A 14,168-nucleotide genomic window follows, 5' to 3' on the forward strand; every position below is an offset into this window, starting at 1 on the left:
AAAAATCAGAATGCTAAATAGATCCATAGCTTTCTAGGATCTGGAGCATCCATGTTCCCCACCTGATGCTCCCCCCTTCTCCACATTAGGGCCCCTGGAAACCTAAACAATCAGAAGTTGTTTGATAATTTTTGAATCAGACACAACAGCAAAGACAAAGCAGTTTGGATGGATATTTTCATTCAGACCGTGTTCAAGCCTAGGGACCACCTCTGCTAAAAACAGGGTCTCCTTTAGACGATACTTGCTGAACATGGAAATTGTAACAGATGCTCTTATGTCCCTGAACCATGGTTGATTGCACATAAGTTACTTTTCAGTCTTCTTGCTATAATTCATTAAAATCTGATTAGGGTGGTGGGTAGTTAGTGGTTGATGAGTGATTAGGGTATGGGATAGGTACTTCTCAGAGGTCTGGACCCATCTTTTGGCTGCCATTACCTCAGGTTTCTTGTCGCTACTTTCTGAGGTACCTTCCTTGAGAGCCTACAGCTCTTTCTACGCTGTCCCTGGAAGACCCCATACTAGGTCAGTGTGAGGGGACCTAAGAGGAGATATTTTGACAATTCACCCTAGTCAGCCACTTTTATAGTCCCAGATTGTGGGTTTCAGAATTAGGAGTATAAGACATCACCAAGTGCAATTTGCCCATTCCTGGCAGAGAAGGAAAGATTTTATTGTTCTTTTGCAAATCACACATTTCAGACCCGGATAATATTTCACAGCAAGTATTGGAATGAGAACAGAAAACATCCCCGCACTGTACCCACTAGAATGCATTCCTTTGATCGTAACATATTATTTGGTCCATTTCCCAGCTCAATGGCACCAGCAGATCCCACCACCCATGTCCGTCCGGCCCAGTGGCAGTCGCTACGGATCCCTCACCAGTAAAGGACTTGACATTTTCTCTGCCTTCTCCTCCATGGAAAGCTCAATGGTGTATTCATGCTCTTCGCGGAGTGTAGTGGAGAGTGATGAACTTTAGGAATGTCTGGGTGCCAGCTGTGTATGGGGGCAGACTGTGGAGGGGGAAGGAGGACAAGCCAGACACAGTGGTTTCCAAGCAACTGGATTTGAGTAAGTTCTCATGCTGCTGGACCCTTGGCAAGAAGTGCTTTGAATAAGTCGGCTGTGGACTCTTGCAGTCTCAGCTGGGGGAAGGATTTGGGCTGTGCCTTTTAAAGATTCCAACAAAAATGTGAGAAGATGATACAGATGAACCAAAGATGTCATAAAGTCATCCACTGCTTTGGGAAAAAGCTAGCATGCTCCCCTGCCCCTTGCTATGTTAGGGATATTTAGGCCCTACTAGGAGCAATGAGGGGCCATATGCTTGGGCTGAAAGGGGTTAGACAGTAGTGACCTTAGGTATCACCAACTCACCAAACAATGCAAAGGAAAAAGGTGGGGAGGTCTCCATTGCCTGTCATCAATTACGTCCATAGCAGTCATTTTGATGGATTCACTTAATCCGCTTCTACTTAGCCTTAAGAGATCATGCCATACAACTCACAAATGTGGAGAAGCACTTTTGATTTACTTATCCTGAGTGTACTGAGCCATATTATAAGGTGCCAAAATGTGCTTGAGCTACAAAAAAAAAAAAAAAAAAAAAATCACTGAAACACTCAATATTGCACAGTGCACTTGTTCTATAGCCAAAACAAGGCCCCATTAGTCTGCACCATTTTCTTTTGGATATAATGGTGAGTGGTTTTTCTTTCTGACTTTATACATCCTAAATTCTAGAATGAAAAGGTTTTTAGTAAACCAACCAAAAAGAAATCTGTGGGGTCACTTTTAAAACTACTAGCTTCAGTTGCCCTTGCAAAATACGTAAGAGTTGTCATCATCGGCCACTCCTCTCTCCCCAAAAGTCTGGAAGTGTATGAGGCAGTGAGGGAGGAAGAGATGCAAACAAGGAGAGGAAGTGATTGGAGAATGTTGTTTTTCACTTGCCCTAGAAGAGCAGTGGGTGTGGAAGGAGAGGTCTTTAATAGGTATGAACTGTTTTTGAGGTCATTCGTTTGCATTTTCTATATAGAAAATATCATGCTAACCAGGAAAGTGGAAGGAAAAGGGAATATGCATCTTTATTCTAAGCCACCTATTCAAAACCTGCCTCTTAAGGAATTTTTAGACAAGTTCACTGCAATTATCCCCAGTGCCTAAATGAGTGCTTAGCACCACATAGACATTCAATAGATATTTGTTGGATGAATGAATCTTATATTAAAGAAATCTGCAATTCGTACAGCAGTCCAAAAATTACCCTGGGAATGGTCATCACAGCACAGTGTGCTCCAGACCCACCTGTGAAATGAATTGGAGATGTCTGTTACCATCCTTATGCCCAAGTGTCTGGTGTTCTCAGGCACCCTCAGGTGGCATCTTACTCAAATGAACAAATAGAGTAATTGTTTAGAAAGGCTTGAAATTTTCTTCACTTCGAGGCAAGGATTTCCAGTACAAAAAAAAAAAATAAATTCATTCACTCAAAAAAATCATTTGTTTGTCTACTCTGTATAAGATGCTATGCTAGAGACTTATGAATAAGACACAGTCCCTGACCTCAGGGAGCTTACAATCTAGTACGGGACGTAAGATGTAAGGCATAAAGAGTGCTGCTTTGGGGGGCGGGAATCTATTCTTTATCAAATAGAAGTTTCTAGTACTTTCCATCTGATATATTTTATGATTCTAAAATCATCTTAGTATTTTCAATCCTTATTTCTTAATGAGATAAAATGCCATAGGTTACATCCTTAAGAAGTAAAGGTTTCAGTCAATTATGCAGTGAAACTATTAGATTTGGTTTCCTTTTTTCATGTATTCAGGAACAATACTAAAAATACAGGTAACTGTAATGAAATAGTATATGTTTCATACAGAATGCATCCTATAAAATGTTCTGTTTCCATATTGGCTTCTATTATGAAATATCTTCTAGCCAAAGAGACCTGCAGAATTGTCCCTTCACAGTCTACACTTGACCTCCCCATCACATCTGTTTCTGTAAACCCTAAAGAGTCCTCCCAAGAAAGGATATTTTTCTCCTCTATATGTCTTCACTTTCCGAATACTTTTTATCTGCTGCCTTTCAGTGTCCAGCAGAGAATTAGGATAAATATTAAATTTGGCCACTGGATGGCGCTGTCTAACCTAAAATATAAGAAACCTAAAAATTCCTGAAAGTGCAGGTACTGGATTATGTCAATGCAGGATTTCTGAACTTTAGCATTACTGACATTTGGGGGTGGATGATTCTTCATTGCAGGGGACGTCCTGTGCAGTGTAGGATGTTTGGAAGCATCATTGGCCTCTAACTAGATGCCAGTAGTATTGTGGCCCATCCCCAGGTTGTGGCCACCCAAAGTCTCCAGATAGTGCCATATTTCCTAGGAAGCAGAATCCTCCACTGTGTTGCACACGAATCAGTGCCTTGCTCTTAGAATTCCATTAGAAGTCAATTATGATGAGGGATACTTATATAAGAAATTTGGGTTCTACTGAATATATTTGGACTCAACATATCCAAAATCAGGTTCATCATCTTCCCTTTCATAAACCATTCTTCAGCCTCGCTTCATTTCTATTAATGACACTATCACATTCCTAGCAATCCAAATAAAAAGCAACCAAGTCATTTTTTGCTTCCTCTAGCCAATCGATTAACAGATCCCTTTAATTCTAACTCTATTATTTCTTTTACATTCATCCTGTTCTTTCCATCCTGCTGTAGTTCTCCAGTACAGACTTGCATTACTTTGTTAATTTCCCTCAATATTTCTGACTTCAACCATAATAAAGGACTTCTAAGTGGCCTTTCTGCCTCAGTTCCTGCCATTTCTCCCACTCAAATCTAGCCCAGATCCATGTCAGCATTTTCTTCCTGAAGTACTGCCCCACTCATATTATTCTCCAATTTCAAACCCCTATTCACTTCCTGGAGCCAAATCAGGTACCAGCTCTTCTGCCCTATGATATTCAAAGCCTGTTCCAATATGGTCCCAAAGCTTTTCAACCCATTCCTCAGAAGATACACCCAGTATGGCAGCAAACACGGGCCCTTGCTTTCCAGCTACATGACTCTCTTTGGCTCTACCTGGAAGGTCCTCTCCCCAACCTCCACCTATGGCAATCTTGTCTGTTCCAATCCATCTGAAATGCCACTGCCTCTGCAAAATATTTTCTGATCCCCCAGGCCCCACCCAAATACAATTCTACTTTCTTTGAAAACTTATAGCAAGTTTCTTGAATCTGGAAGAAGATGACCTTGTGTAGTATTTTATACAAAACATAGCCTCTGTATACTTGCCTGCCCCCTCCCCTTGCACTAGCCAGTCTTGCCCACACTAGGTTTTAGCTACTGCTGGTATGGACTGTGTCAAAAGTTAGTTATGTACCTTATACAGAGTAGGTACTCAATAAATATTCATTGACCTAAATTGAACTTTAAAATTCAGTTATGTAAGTCAGTATGTTTCTATATAGTGAATTGAGTCTAGAGCAGTGGTTCTTAACCTGGGCTGCATATCGGAATCTCCTGGGGAGCTTTAAAAAAATCTCAATACCCAGGCCACAACCCCAAATCAAACCCTGAATTGTGGTATAAGCATCAGTATTTTTTTAAAGCTTCCCAGGTGATTCCAAAGAGCAGCTAAGATTGAGAAGAATAATTTCAGCACTCACCCGGAAAAGTCCGGAGGGATGCAGATGACATAAAACTGTAGTTTTGGCCCTGGTGAAGAATATAACTTCCCCCTTGTGGCACATGCAGAGCATGCCTAGAAAGTAGAAATAAACACATGCTTTGGCCTTGTTAGACTCTACTATTTTGTGCAACATGTAGCATCCATGAAGCCCCCAGAGGAAGCTCAAAAATCTGCAAAAATGGACCAGGGAAAGAGGGAAAGTTGGTGTAATTTGTCTGGCCCTTTGTTCCTAAAAGCCATACAGGTTCCATAAGCACTTTTCTCTCCAAACAACTTGAAGGGCTTTTCATAACTTGATTAGTCATGGAAATGGGGATCAAAAGGGAAATAGAGAAAGAAAATGCACCATTTAAATGAAACATAGCACCTTTTTGAAACATAGCACCCTTCACTAAAGGAAGGTCTTTCATCAGAATTACCAAATAGTGAAACTGGTATCACTGCATCTTTCTCTTTATTCCTCCTGTAATTTTTGTAAGCATCCAATGAGAAATTAAATGGCTGAGAGACGAGCAGTAGATAGAGCCAGAGCTCTGAATTAAACTTACCACGGAGAATAACTCCCAGAGGAGTCAAAAACTGACTTTTGTAGAGACAGGTTAATTTGGATAATCTTCAAATGATAAATGGGTTGCTTGCCAAATGTTCGCTTACAAATTGGTTGTTTAAAACTCAGAATATATTTCCTTACACACATAACACCCAATGTTAGATTCCCAAGTGGACTCAGTAAAGTCCATTCAGTTCATGACTGAGTTATACTATTTATTACCCCTGATTAGGTTATGGTCCCAAGAACAGGATCCAGGCAAATTAGCCAATAAAAGAAGAGAGACGACTTCCTCCTTTTTTTGTATCTATGATGTGTCAAAGCTAACATGTGTCGAAGGTCCTTTCTGCATCTATCCCCCATTCTGTGTTTTTCTCCCTAGATGCCCTGTGCTCCCCCTCTATGGTAACACATCCCATCTCAGCCTTTCAGCATGCTTCATGCTCCAAAATGACCTAACTCCAGTTCCAGGCATCTTGGCCCAATGGTGAGAAGAAAGCAGTCCAACTGAACAAATTCTGAATGCCTGAGAGAGTCTTTTAACTTCACAGAGGGGCTGCATTTTTTAAAGCAGCTGCCTTTTAATTCCTATCAACTTCTAATTGACAGAATTGCTGACAAAGTAAAAAAAAAAAAAAAAAATCAGGTTGGGAGAGGTCTAGAAAACTAACTGGATCAGACATCCAAATTGTTGTTGTTGATCACAGCTTCCTTCTGTCCTCTTCCTCCCCACACACTCCCAAAGTACCTTCCAAGCTGAGATCCTGGCCTAAGTCTGTCTGTATAAGGGCCATTTTTAAGTTGGTTGTAAACTCAAAGGCAAATTTCTAATGACCTTTATTCAAGGTCCCTTCAAGGGTCCTTGGGTAACCTGGTCTCAAAGTATCTCTGCTGATGGTTTAGTAGAAAAATCAATGTGCCTTACCAGTAAGACAAACAGTTACTTAGATTACAATAAGCTTGTTGAAGTCCTTTTTACCACTAATTGCCTTTTCTTGTTTTATGTGGATCAATATTTCAGAAAGTTAATTGCTGAAACATTGCTTGAAGAATGCCAAGCATCTTCTAAACTTTGACAATGCAGTGGTCATCAGTATGCTAAAAAAGTTGCTAATACTATGTTTTTAAAAATCTGTGCAGTGCAAAAAAAATGCATATTTGTTGAAAATATGTTTGCCTCTTATTTCTATTAGTTAGCATACTTGGTAATATAGAATGATAAACAGGCTGCCTTTTGTTAACATGTAAATAATGGCCACCTTAAACTCCAAAACGCAATAGCCTTGGAATTGCAAGAAATAGAGAAAGAACACACTTTTCAATCCTCTGAGAATTGTGCTGTAAATGCTGAGAGTAAGCATAAAGAGAATGGCTGTAATGTAGAGGCCTATAAACACAAATTTGCTAGAATATTTTAACATGAGTGGACAGAAAATGTTTCCCTAATAAGAAAAATTAAAAGATTTCAATATGATTTAACAATAAATATTTTAAGGCTGAAATAAATGTATTTTTTCTTTAATATAAAGAAAACAGTTCTAGTTTCCAGGTTTAAAGATGATTTTTTGATGATGATTCAACCAATTTTTTAATGTACGAATATATTTGACACTTAAATGATTTTTAAAAATTGTTCTTATCCAAATTGTATAAATTACAACATGAATTATAAGTTGGTTAAATACCAACAGAAAGATAACTAGGTTTTAATCTTCCTAAAATATCAGCAAATCCACTAGACTTCTTATAGTATGTTCTTTAACACTCTAAGATAAAAATTCATTCTAAAATAATAAAATAAAATAAAATTTAACCCCAATGATTCATTTCAACCATGGGAAAGATGAGGGTGGAGAGGCTTGATGAGTTTAGACTGGAAATTAATGGAGATACAACAAGAGATGTTTTGGGATGCCTGGCTGGTTCAGTTGGTGGAGCATGCAACTCTTGATCATGGAGTTGTGAGTTCGGGCCCCATGTTGGGTGTAGAGATTACTTAAAAATAAAATATTTTTAAAAAGAGCATTGGGGAAGGGATGCAGACTCCCCATTGAGCAGGAAGCCCAATGCTGGACTCTATCCCAGGACCCTGGAATCATGACCTGAACCACTGACTGAGCCACCCAGGTGCCCCTCAAAAAAGAGGTGTTTTAATACCCATAAGAAACATGTTACTTTCATATAGTATGGTAAGAGTGAATTACTCAATGTTCCAAAATTCCAAAGAACCTGATGTTTCTCACAGATTCAGTGTTATCTGCAAACTAGCAGATTCTTGTAATTTTCCCATAATTAACAATGCAAGAATTCAGCAAACTATATGCTAGTATTTATTGACTATAGCAGTCACTACCAAAGGATTACTAAATGTGTATGTGTACAGAGTATAATGGTTTTACTGTGTTTAAGGAGAGTTAAAACGCTAAAATAATTCAAATTAAACCATTTGCATATTTGCATGCAATTGCATTTTTTAACACACGTAGATAAATTAAATTTTACTTTTTCAGTATTTTCATTTCAGAGACACCTTATCTTCTATTCTGATTTTCACTTACTTTTTCCAATCTTTAGCATTAAGTTTCTGAACCTAACCTCCTCTCTTTGTTACCTTTCTGTTAAGATAGAAAATCTATAAAATACTTCATAGCATTAGGATAGCTCTTTATTTCTAGGAATTCTTAGGTAGATTTCTAGGAATTCAGGGGGGATTTTAATAACTCAGATGAATTTCAGACACATTCTGATTTTTCCATAACTCTGAGGTCTGTTTCTTTACCTGTAAAATAAACAAAATACTTGATTGAAACTTTCCCAGTATGGATAAACAAATATTTATGAAGAATTTACTTTAGAGACTGAAAAAATGGTAATAGCAGTTTTTTATTCCCTAGGAAGCATTTAAAATATTTTTCTCCAAAGTAAGTAAATTTGCTTTAAAGATTCACATTTCTCTCCTGCCCCACTATTTTGTAGTACATAATGGTGAAATCTTCTTCCAAGATAGTATGCAGTTAAAAAAAGAATCTAACAAAAAAATCAAATGAATTCAAGAAATATTCCATCCACTTTCTGCAGGCAGATTCCAGAAACATTTATTTTGGCATAGGTACAATAGCCTACAGGAACTCTGACTCCTGTGTCCACAATGAAGCTAGTGGAAATAATGACTCTGCAGCTCACAAAGAAAGAGCAAAGGAGTTCTTGTATTCTTTTCTGGCTTAAGCAGTTTAGGTCAACTTCATTGTACTATTCAAGACCCCAGTGATAAAAACGTTCCATGCTAGCACATCAATGGCTTTATGTTGAAATGAATCAACTTTAGGATAACAGATACGGATCCACAAAAATGAGCATAGCTCTTGGCCTCTATTTTTGCATTCTCAGCTCATCAAGTCTGAATTTAACCCCAATGATTCATTTCAACCATGAGGACTGACAAAGGATGTACGTATGCCCACAGGCATGTACACACAGGCTTCAACTGAGGTATAGAGCACCCACAGCTAATGTAATTCAATCAGAATCAAGAGACACCTCTTACAAACATGGTGTGCTTCCATCTTAGGAAGCTTGAGTCAACTTATTTTCTAAAGTATATTTTTGGTTATTGAAATCCTAATGGCGAAACCATTATAGCAGCCATTTTGAAATGTGTGAAATACATAAACTGTATGTTTTGTTTCCATTACTAAAAGCAATTAACGGATCTTGGCTTTTTTTTCCTGTTCTTCTGCATCGTGCATGTTAGATATTCTGTGGAACTGAAAACAAGTGATCGCTTAAGCCCAAATGTTTGTGAGCAAAAACTGTCTTTCTTCAGAAGGTATATGGTACTGTATTCTGGTAGACCAGTCATCTCCATGACATTGTTACTGTTTGTTGGGGGTTGTTTTTGTTTGGAAATTTTGCAATTAGAAGAAGAAAAAATAAGAATTAAGAACCAGTATTTAATTAAACCTGGATATTTTAAAAAGCAATTTAGAGGATGTGATGGACTGTTTCTTTATTCATTAAATAAAATTTTATTTATTCTCAATTAATTGTTGGGTTTGTTTTGCTTTGTATTTTGGATCCAGATGATGTAGTGAGATAGGTAAATTCTTGTTTTCAGTGGTTTTCTTTCAGCTCAGGTATTTTTTGGATACACTGCCAGTTTAAAATAGCAATCTCAAAGACCTGTGTTACTTCAATAAAACAATTGTTAAAGCTTGTACCCACTTGTATTCATGACTTATACCCATGTAAGAAGACAGACCATATGTTTATGATTTTGATCACTTTGAAATTGTTATGGGTGAAATTGTTTTCACCCATAGGTAGCAAAAAGAGGTATCTTTAGTGATGCCTGAGCAGAGAGCAGAGGTTAGCCAAATTCAGTCCAAAAACAACACTTTGCTTTTACTGTAAGATGGCAAAATTTAAGTAACTGAGCCTTAATTGTTGAATTCTACAGTTCTACTAACCACAACCCAAATACATTCTATCTGGCTCATATCTAACAGAAATTTTAGATCTTCATTAGTACAAAGGCCACCTCAATAACTAAGAAGCTGGTTGTATTGGATGTTATGAAAGATAGCCTGATCCTTCTTAATATCTGCAAATACCAAAAGTTGGAAGTCAATATAGTTTCTGGTAATGAGGTAAGTGGTGTCATCTTAGTGATGTCACAGTACACATTGTTCAGTTAAGTGTTTTTTGTTTTTTGTTTTGTTTTGTTTTGTTTTGTTTTGTTTTGTAGTTAAGTGGTTCTTAATAATGACAGCAATCATCTGGGGATAATTTTAAACTATCTACGCCCAAGTCTCACCTTGGAGCAGTTAAATCAATTCTTGAACTGGAGGTCCCAGACTTGGTATTTTTTTCAAGACTTCTAGGTATGATTCTGGTGAGTGGACAGGGTTGAGAACCACTGGCTTGGTTGGCCTTTCCCAACTTGATAGCTCTCTTCATATATGGTTCTTCAAGACTTCTGACCCTGGGGTTTGGGGATTCAGCCTCCAGCTAGCACCTAGGAAGAGCCCAAATGTATAACTGATCAAACTGAAAACCTGCCCAGGGTAGTCTTCTTTTATTATTTAATGTCCCCTCTTAAGAGTTCTAATGGCATATGTTAGTGGTACTACACTGTTAAAGCATTCAGCTATACTCTGTTTAAAGTCTTTTTAAAGTCTTTGCTTATTGATTAGTATATTTGTGTTCTTCTTGGCTGCACACCCAAGGACAAGAGTGGTGCTGAGTAAGCCTGGATGTGGGTAGGTGCTTGATAATATTTGTTGATTTTTTTATAAAAGGGAGCCCAGGTAAAAGAATATTTTTCAATTTCAATATGTCCTGTTGTCAAATTAGAAAGAACACAGATTTTTCAAAGGTGGACAATATAGAATACTGTAGCAACTCTTAGGTGTTTTGGTAATCTACAATCTGTTATGTATAATAACATACAAATCTAGGGATCCCTGGGTGGCGCAGCGGTTTGGCGCCTGCCTTTGGCCCGGGGCGCGATCCTGGAGACCCGGGATCGAATCCCATGTCAGGCTCCCAGTGCATGGAGCCTGCTTCTCCCTCTGCCTATGTCTCTGCCTCTCTCTCTCTATCTGTGTGTGACTATCATAAATAAATAAAAATTAAAAAATAATAATAACATACAAATCTTAACTTCAAAAAGATTTTATGCTTGTGCTATCCAAGTTTCTACTACATAAATCATAATGGATTTCCCAATGTATAGTTTTTGGAGTTTTATCAAAGACTGGATTTGTTCACTGAGATCCATTTACTTTTCCCTCAAGTGTCTTCCAGGAAAAAATAGTACATCAAGTGGGGTGGATAGCTTAGGGATTTGGTAAGAACTAAATTGCTTCCAGAGGGGATCCTGGAAGCTCAACAGTTTAGCGCCTGCCTTCCGCCCAGGGTGTGATCCTGGAGTCCTGGGATCGAGTCCCACATCGGGCTCCCTACATGGAGCCTGCTTCTCCCTCTGCCTGTGTTTCTGCCTTTCTCTCTGTGTCTCTCATGAATAAATAAATAAAATCTTAAAAAAATACGTAAATAAATTGCTTCCAGAGATTTCAGAAACACAGAACAGGCAGTCATAGACAAAATATTTAACAGATAGATTCCCATTCTTTTTGGAGAATGGGGATGAGGAAGAAAAAGCATGGGATTAGAACGCCACCATTTTAATTAAATTGTTCCATTTCATTAAGAAATTACTGTTAATAACAAAAAAGTAATATTTATTAAGAGTTTATTCTATCCCTCTACAGAAATAAAAATGAAAAGCACAGTTCTCTTTTACAAGGCATTTATAGTCTAGAGAGTGGGATATAAACTCTACCGGAAAAATGACTCCATCTTACTATATTTTTGAGAACTTTCCTGATTAATACATTTTTTGGTACTGAATTTACTCATTCTCAAACTCTAAAAATTTACTGGGTTATTAACAAAGCATTCTGAGTCTAAATAATAAATTATTATGCCCAACGAGTACAGAAGGCAGATGCCCAGAGACTTGCCATTCCTTCAAGTGCACACTGCAGTGTGGAGTGTGGCCAGAAAGAAGCCCTGGCATCATCTCTTCTAGAGCTGCGTAGTGTGAGCTATAGTGTCTTCTAAGAGCCTAAATGTTTTAGTCTCTAATTTGTAGTGAGGAAGCAAAGTCCTGAGCCTCCTCAGTTTCAAATATCAGAAGGAAAGGGAAATGCAGCATTGGCTTCTCAAAGCTTTCTAGATATAACACTTGTGATTTTATAAGTTTACATTTATGCCCTAGGGAAGACAATTTCACTCATTACAAACCAAATGGATTTTGATAATTAGGGACAACTAAGAAAGTAAAAATACAACGGAGACTTTCTATAAGATAAATTGCGACTAGGTGGCTGCATCTGATGTTAGGCATTGGAATCCATGATAAGTTTGGGGGATGTCACTGTTGTTCCTGTTGACTTGTGAAAATTGCCAAATGCACACATAACTTAAGAGTCCTGCCTTTTCTAGTTATTATTTCTAATTATTATTCCTTCTAATAATGCGTGCAGTGCTGATGACCACCAAGTCACTCTTTATTTTAAGGGTTTGGTTTATTCATCCAATGGTTAAGCAAATTTATAAAAGTAATTCAAATACCAATACCATGCATATTATTTTGCTCTAATCTTGATTAGCTTTGATGGTAGTGATGCCCTTTTTGCTCCTTTTAATCAGAAATCACTTACATAAGCAACATTTTAAGATTTCTCTGTGCTGGTCATATTTATATATATAATATTAACATATATATATTCCTATATAGGGCAGCCCTGGTGGCTCAGCGGTTTCGTGCCGCCTTCGGCCTGGGGTGTGATCCTGGAGACCCTGGATTGAGTCTCACGACCGGCTCCCTGCATGGAGCCTGCTTCTCTACCCGTGTCTCTGCCTCTGTGTGTGTGTGTGTGTGTGTGTGGGTGTCTGTCATGAATAAATAAAATCTTTTTTTTAAAAAAAGTATATATTCCTATATAGGAACAAATATGTATTTTGGGTACTTGTAAGGAATTAGTAGTAATTGGCTTAAATAAAATATTGAGGAATTGTGTATCTACTTACTTAAAAGCTAAATATTATTTTGACTAATTTAATCTTTAAAAAACCATGAAAAATATATCTACATTTCCAGGTTCACAGAGAAAGTTCTCAAATTAATTACTTGTACACTCTCATCAGCTTGTCCTTTTTTTTTTTTTACAAAAGGGCACATTTGCCAATTGATGCAATTAAATTTAAACATTCAACATCTTTATTACTCAGGGAAGCACTCGATACCATCGCTCCCAAACAGGCCTTTATTGCCATCAGGAAACTAGCAGGGCACTTGGCATGAAAAACAAACCCACATTTTTATTTATATATTACAAAATCTATTTTTAATAATGTATACATTAAAAAATACAGAGACTCTAGCCCATGTACTCTAGCAAAAGGAAAGTATGAACTACTTCATGCATACACACACAATGCACTAAGCATAAATACATTTACACGACGGGAAGGTAATTGTTTTAAGCACACACAAGTGATGGATATTCCAACTTCATCCGAACAGGTCAGACTCACAAAGTTTAAGAAGCTGATCGTTTCTCGGAGGACTGAAACTGCATTATAGCCTAATCCTATTTTTTTAAAGTTGTGTTCCCTCAAAGTAGTCCCCCCCCCAAAAAAAAAGGGAGGAGGGGGCATTATTTTCACAGCAATCAAAACCATTCACAAGATCCATTAATGAAATCTACAAGATACTAATAAAGAGGAAAGAGAAAGGCAATAAAATCGTGTCCGTAAGACCGGTGATGCAAATAAAAGCAACCTGAGAGTCTGCTGTTTTATCCTAAGGGTGCATCCGAGGCCACCTGCTGGAGCTCCGTCCCCGGGCATCGCACCCTGGCAGGCCCGGCGCCCTAGCTGGCCATCTGGAAGGGCTCCGGCTGGAAGCCGAAGAGCCTCTGGCCGTAGGGCTCGCTCTCACTCGGCAGCTTGGCGCCCGCAAACGGCAGGTAGTGGTCGCGGCCAAAGTGCTCGCAGTGGAGACTGACCCAGTCCCGCTCCGAGCCGAATCGCTCGGCCTCGGCCAGGATACGGGTCAGAGCCATGATGTAGCTCAGCGCCATCTGCAGGGTCTCATACTTGGACAGCTTTTTATCCTGGCCCCACTGGGGCACCACCCTGCGCAGGCGGTCGAAGGCCGTGTTGAGCCCCTGCATGCGGCGGCGCTCGCGCGCGTTGGCCGCCAGGCGCCTGCGCGCCGCGCTCTCCAGCCGCCCGGCCCCCGCGCACGCGCCGGCGCACTGGGCGCCGCCTGCGCACGGGGCTGCGGCGCGCGCTCCCGCCGCGGGGGACCCGGGCTTGCAGGACTTCAT

At 39.0% G+C, this 14,168-nt stretch overlaps 2 protein-coding genes across 8 annotated transcripts in view; one reads left to right on the plus strand and one right to left on the minus strand.

Annotated features, from left to right (window-relative positions):
- The window catches only part of MYPN (myopalladin), a 110,080-nt gene extending 100,769 nt beyond the window's left edge, over positions 1–9,311 (plus strand). For all 6 annotated transcript variants that reach the window (XM_038534108.1, XM_038534106.1, XM_038534105.1 and 3 more), the window contains one exon: positions 819–9,311. In XM_038534108.1, coding sequence (XP_038390036.1) covers positions 819–988 — 170 coding nt within the window. In that variant the 3' untranslated portion in view covers positions 989–9,311. The remainder of the gene's footprint in view (positions 1–818) is intronic.
- On the minus strand, positions 64–14,168 carry ATOH7 (atonal bHLH transcription factor 7). Of its 2 annotated transcripts, XM_038534110.1 has the most exons (4): positions 13,619–14,168; positions 10,082–10,282; positions 4,696–4,790; positions 64–1,593 (listed from the first exon to the last, which is right to left on the minus strand). In XM_038534110.1, exon 1 carries the CDS (start codon positions 14,166–14,168, stop codon positions 13,710–13,712), a length of 459 nt encoding a protein of 152 aa, XP_038390038.1. In that variant the 3' UTR covers positions 64–1,593; positions 4,696–4,790; positions 10,082–10,282; positions 13,619–13,709. The 2 variants fall into 2 exon arrangements, with proteins under 2 accessions (XP_038390038.1, XP_038390037.1); XM_038534109.1 differs by lacking the exons at positions 64–1,593; positions 4,696–4,790 and adding an exon at positions 7,909–8,047.

The sequence above is a fragment of the Canis lupus genome, chromosome 4, assembly GCF_011100685.1.
Source record: "Canis lupus familiaris isolate Mischka breed German Shepherd chromosome 4, alternate assembly UU_Cfam_GSD_1.0, whole genome shotgun sequence".
NCBI classification, from domain to species: Eukaryota; Metazoa; Chordata; class Mammalia; order Carnivora; family Canidae; genus Canis; species Canis lupus.

Excerpts from the sequence above, each read along its gene's own strand:
- ATOH7 (XM_038534110.1), bottom strand. The coding sequence starts at position 14,168 with ATGAAGTCCTGCAAGCCCGGGTCCCCCGCGGCGGGAGCGCGCGCCGCA.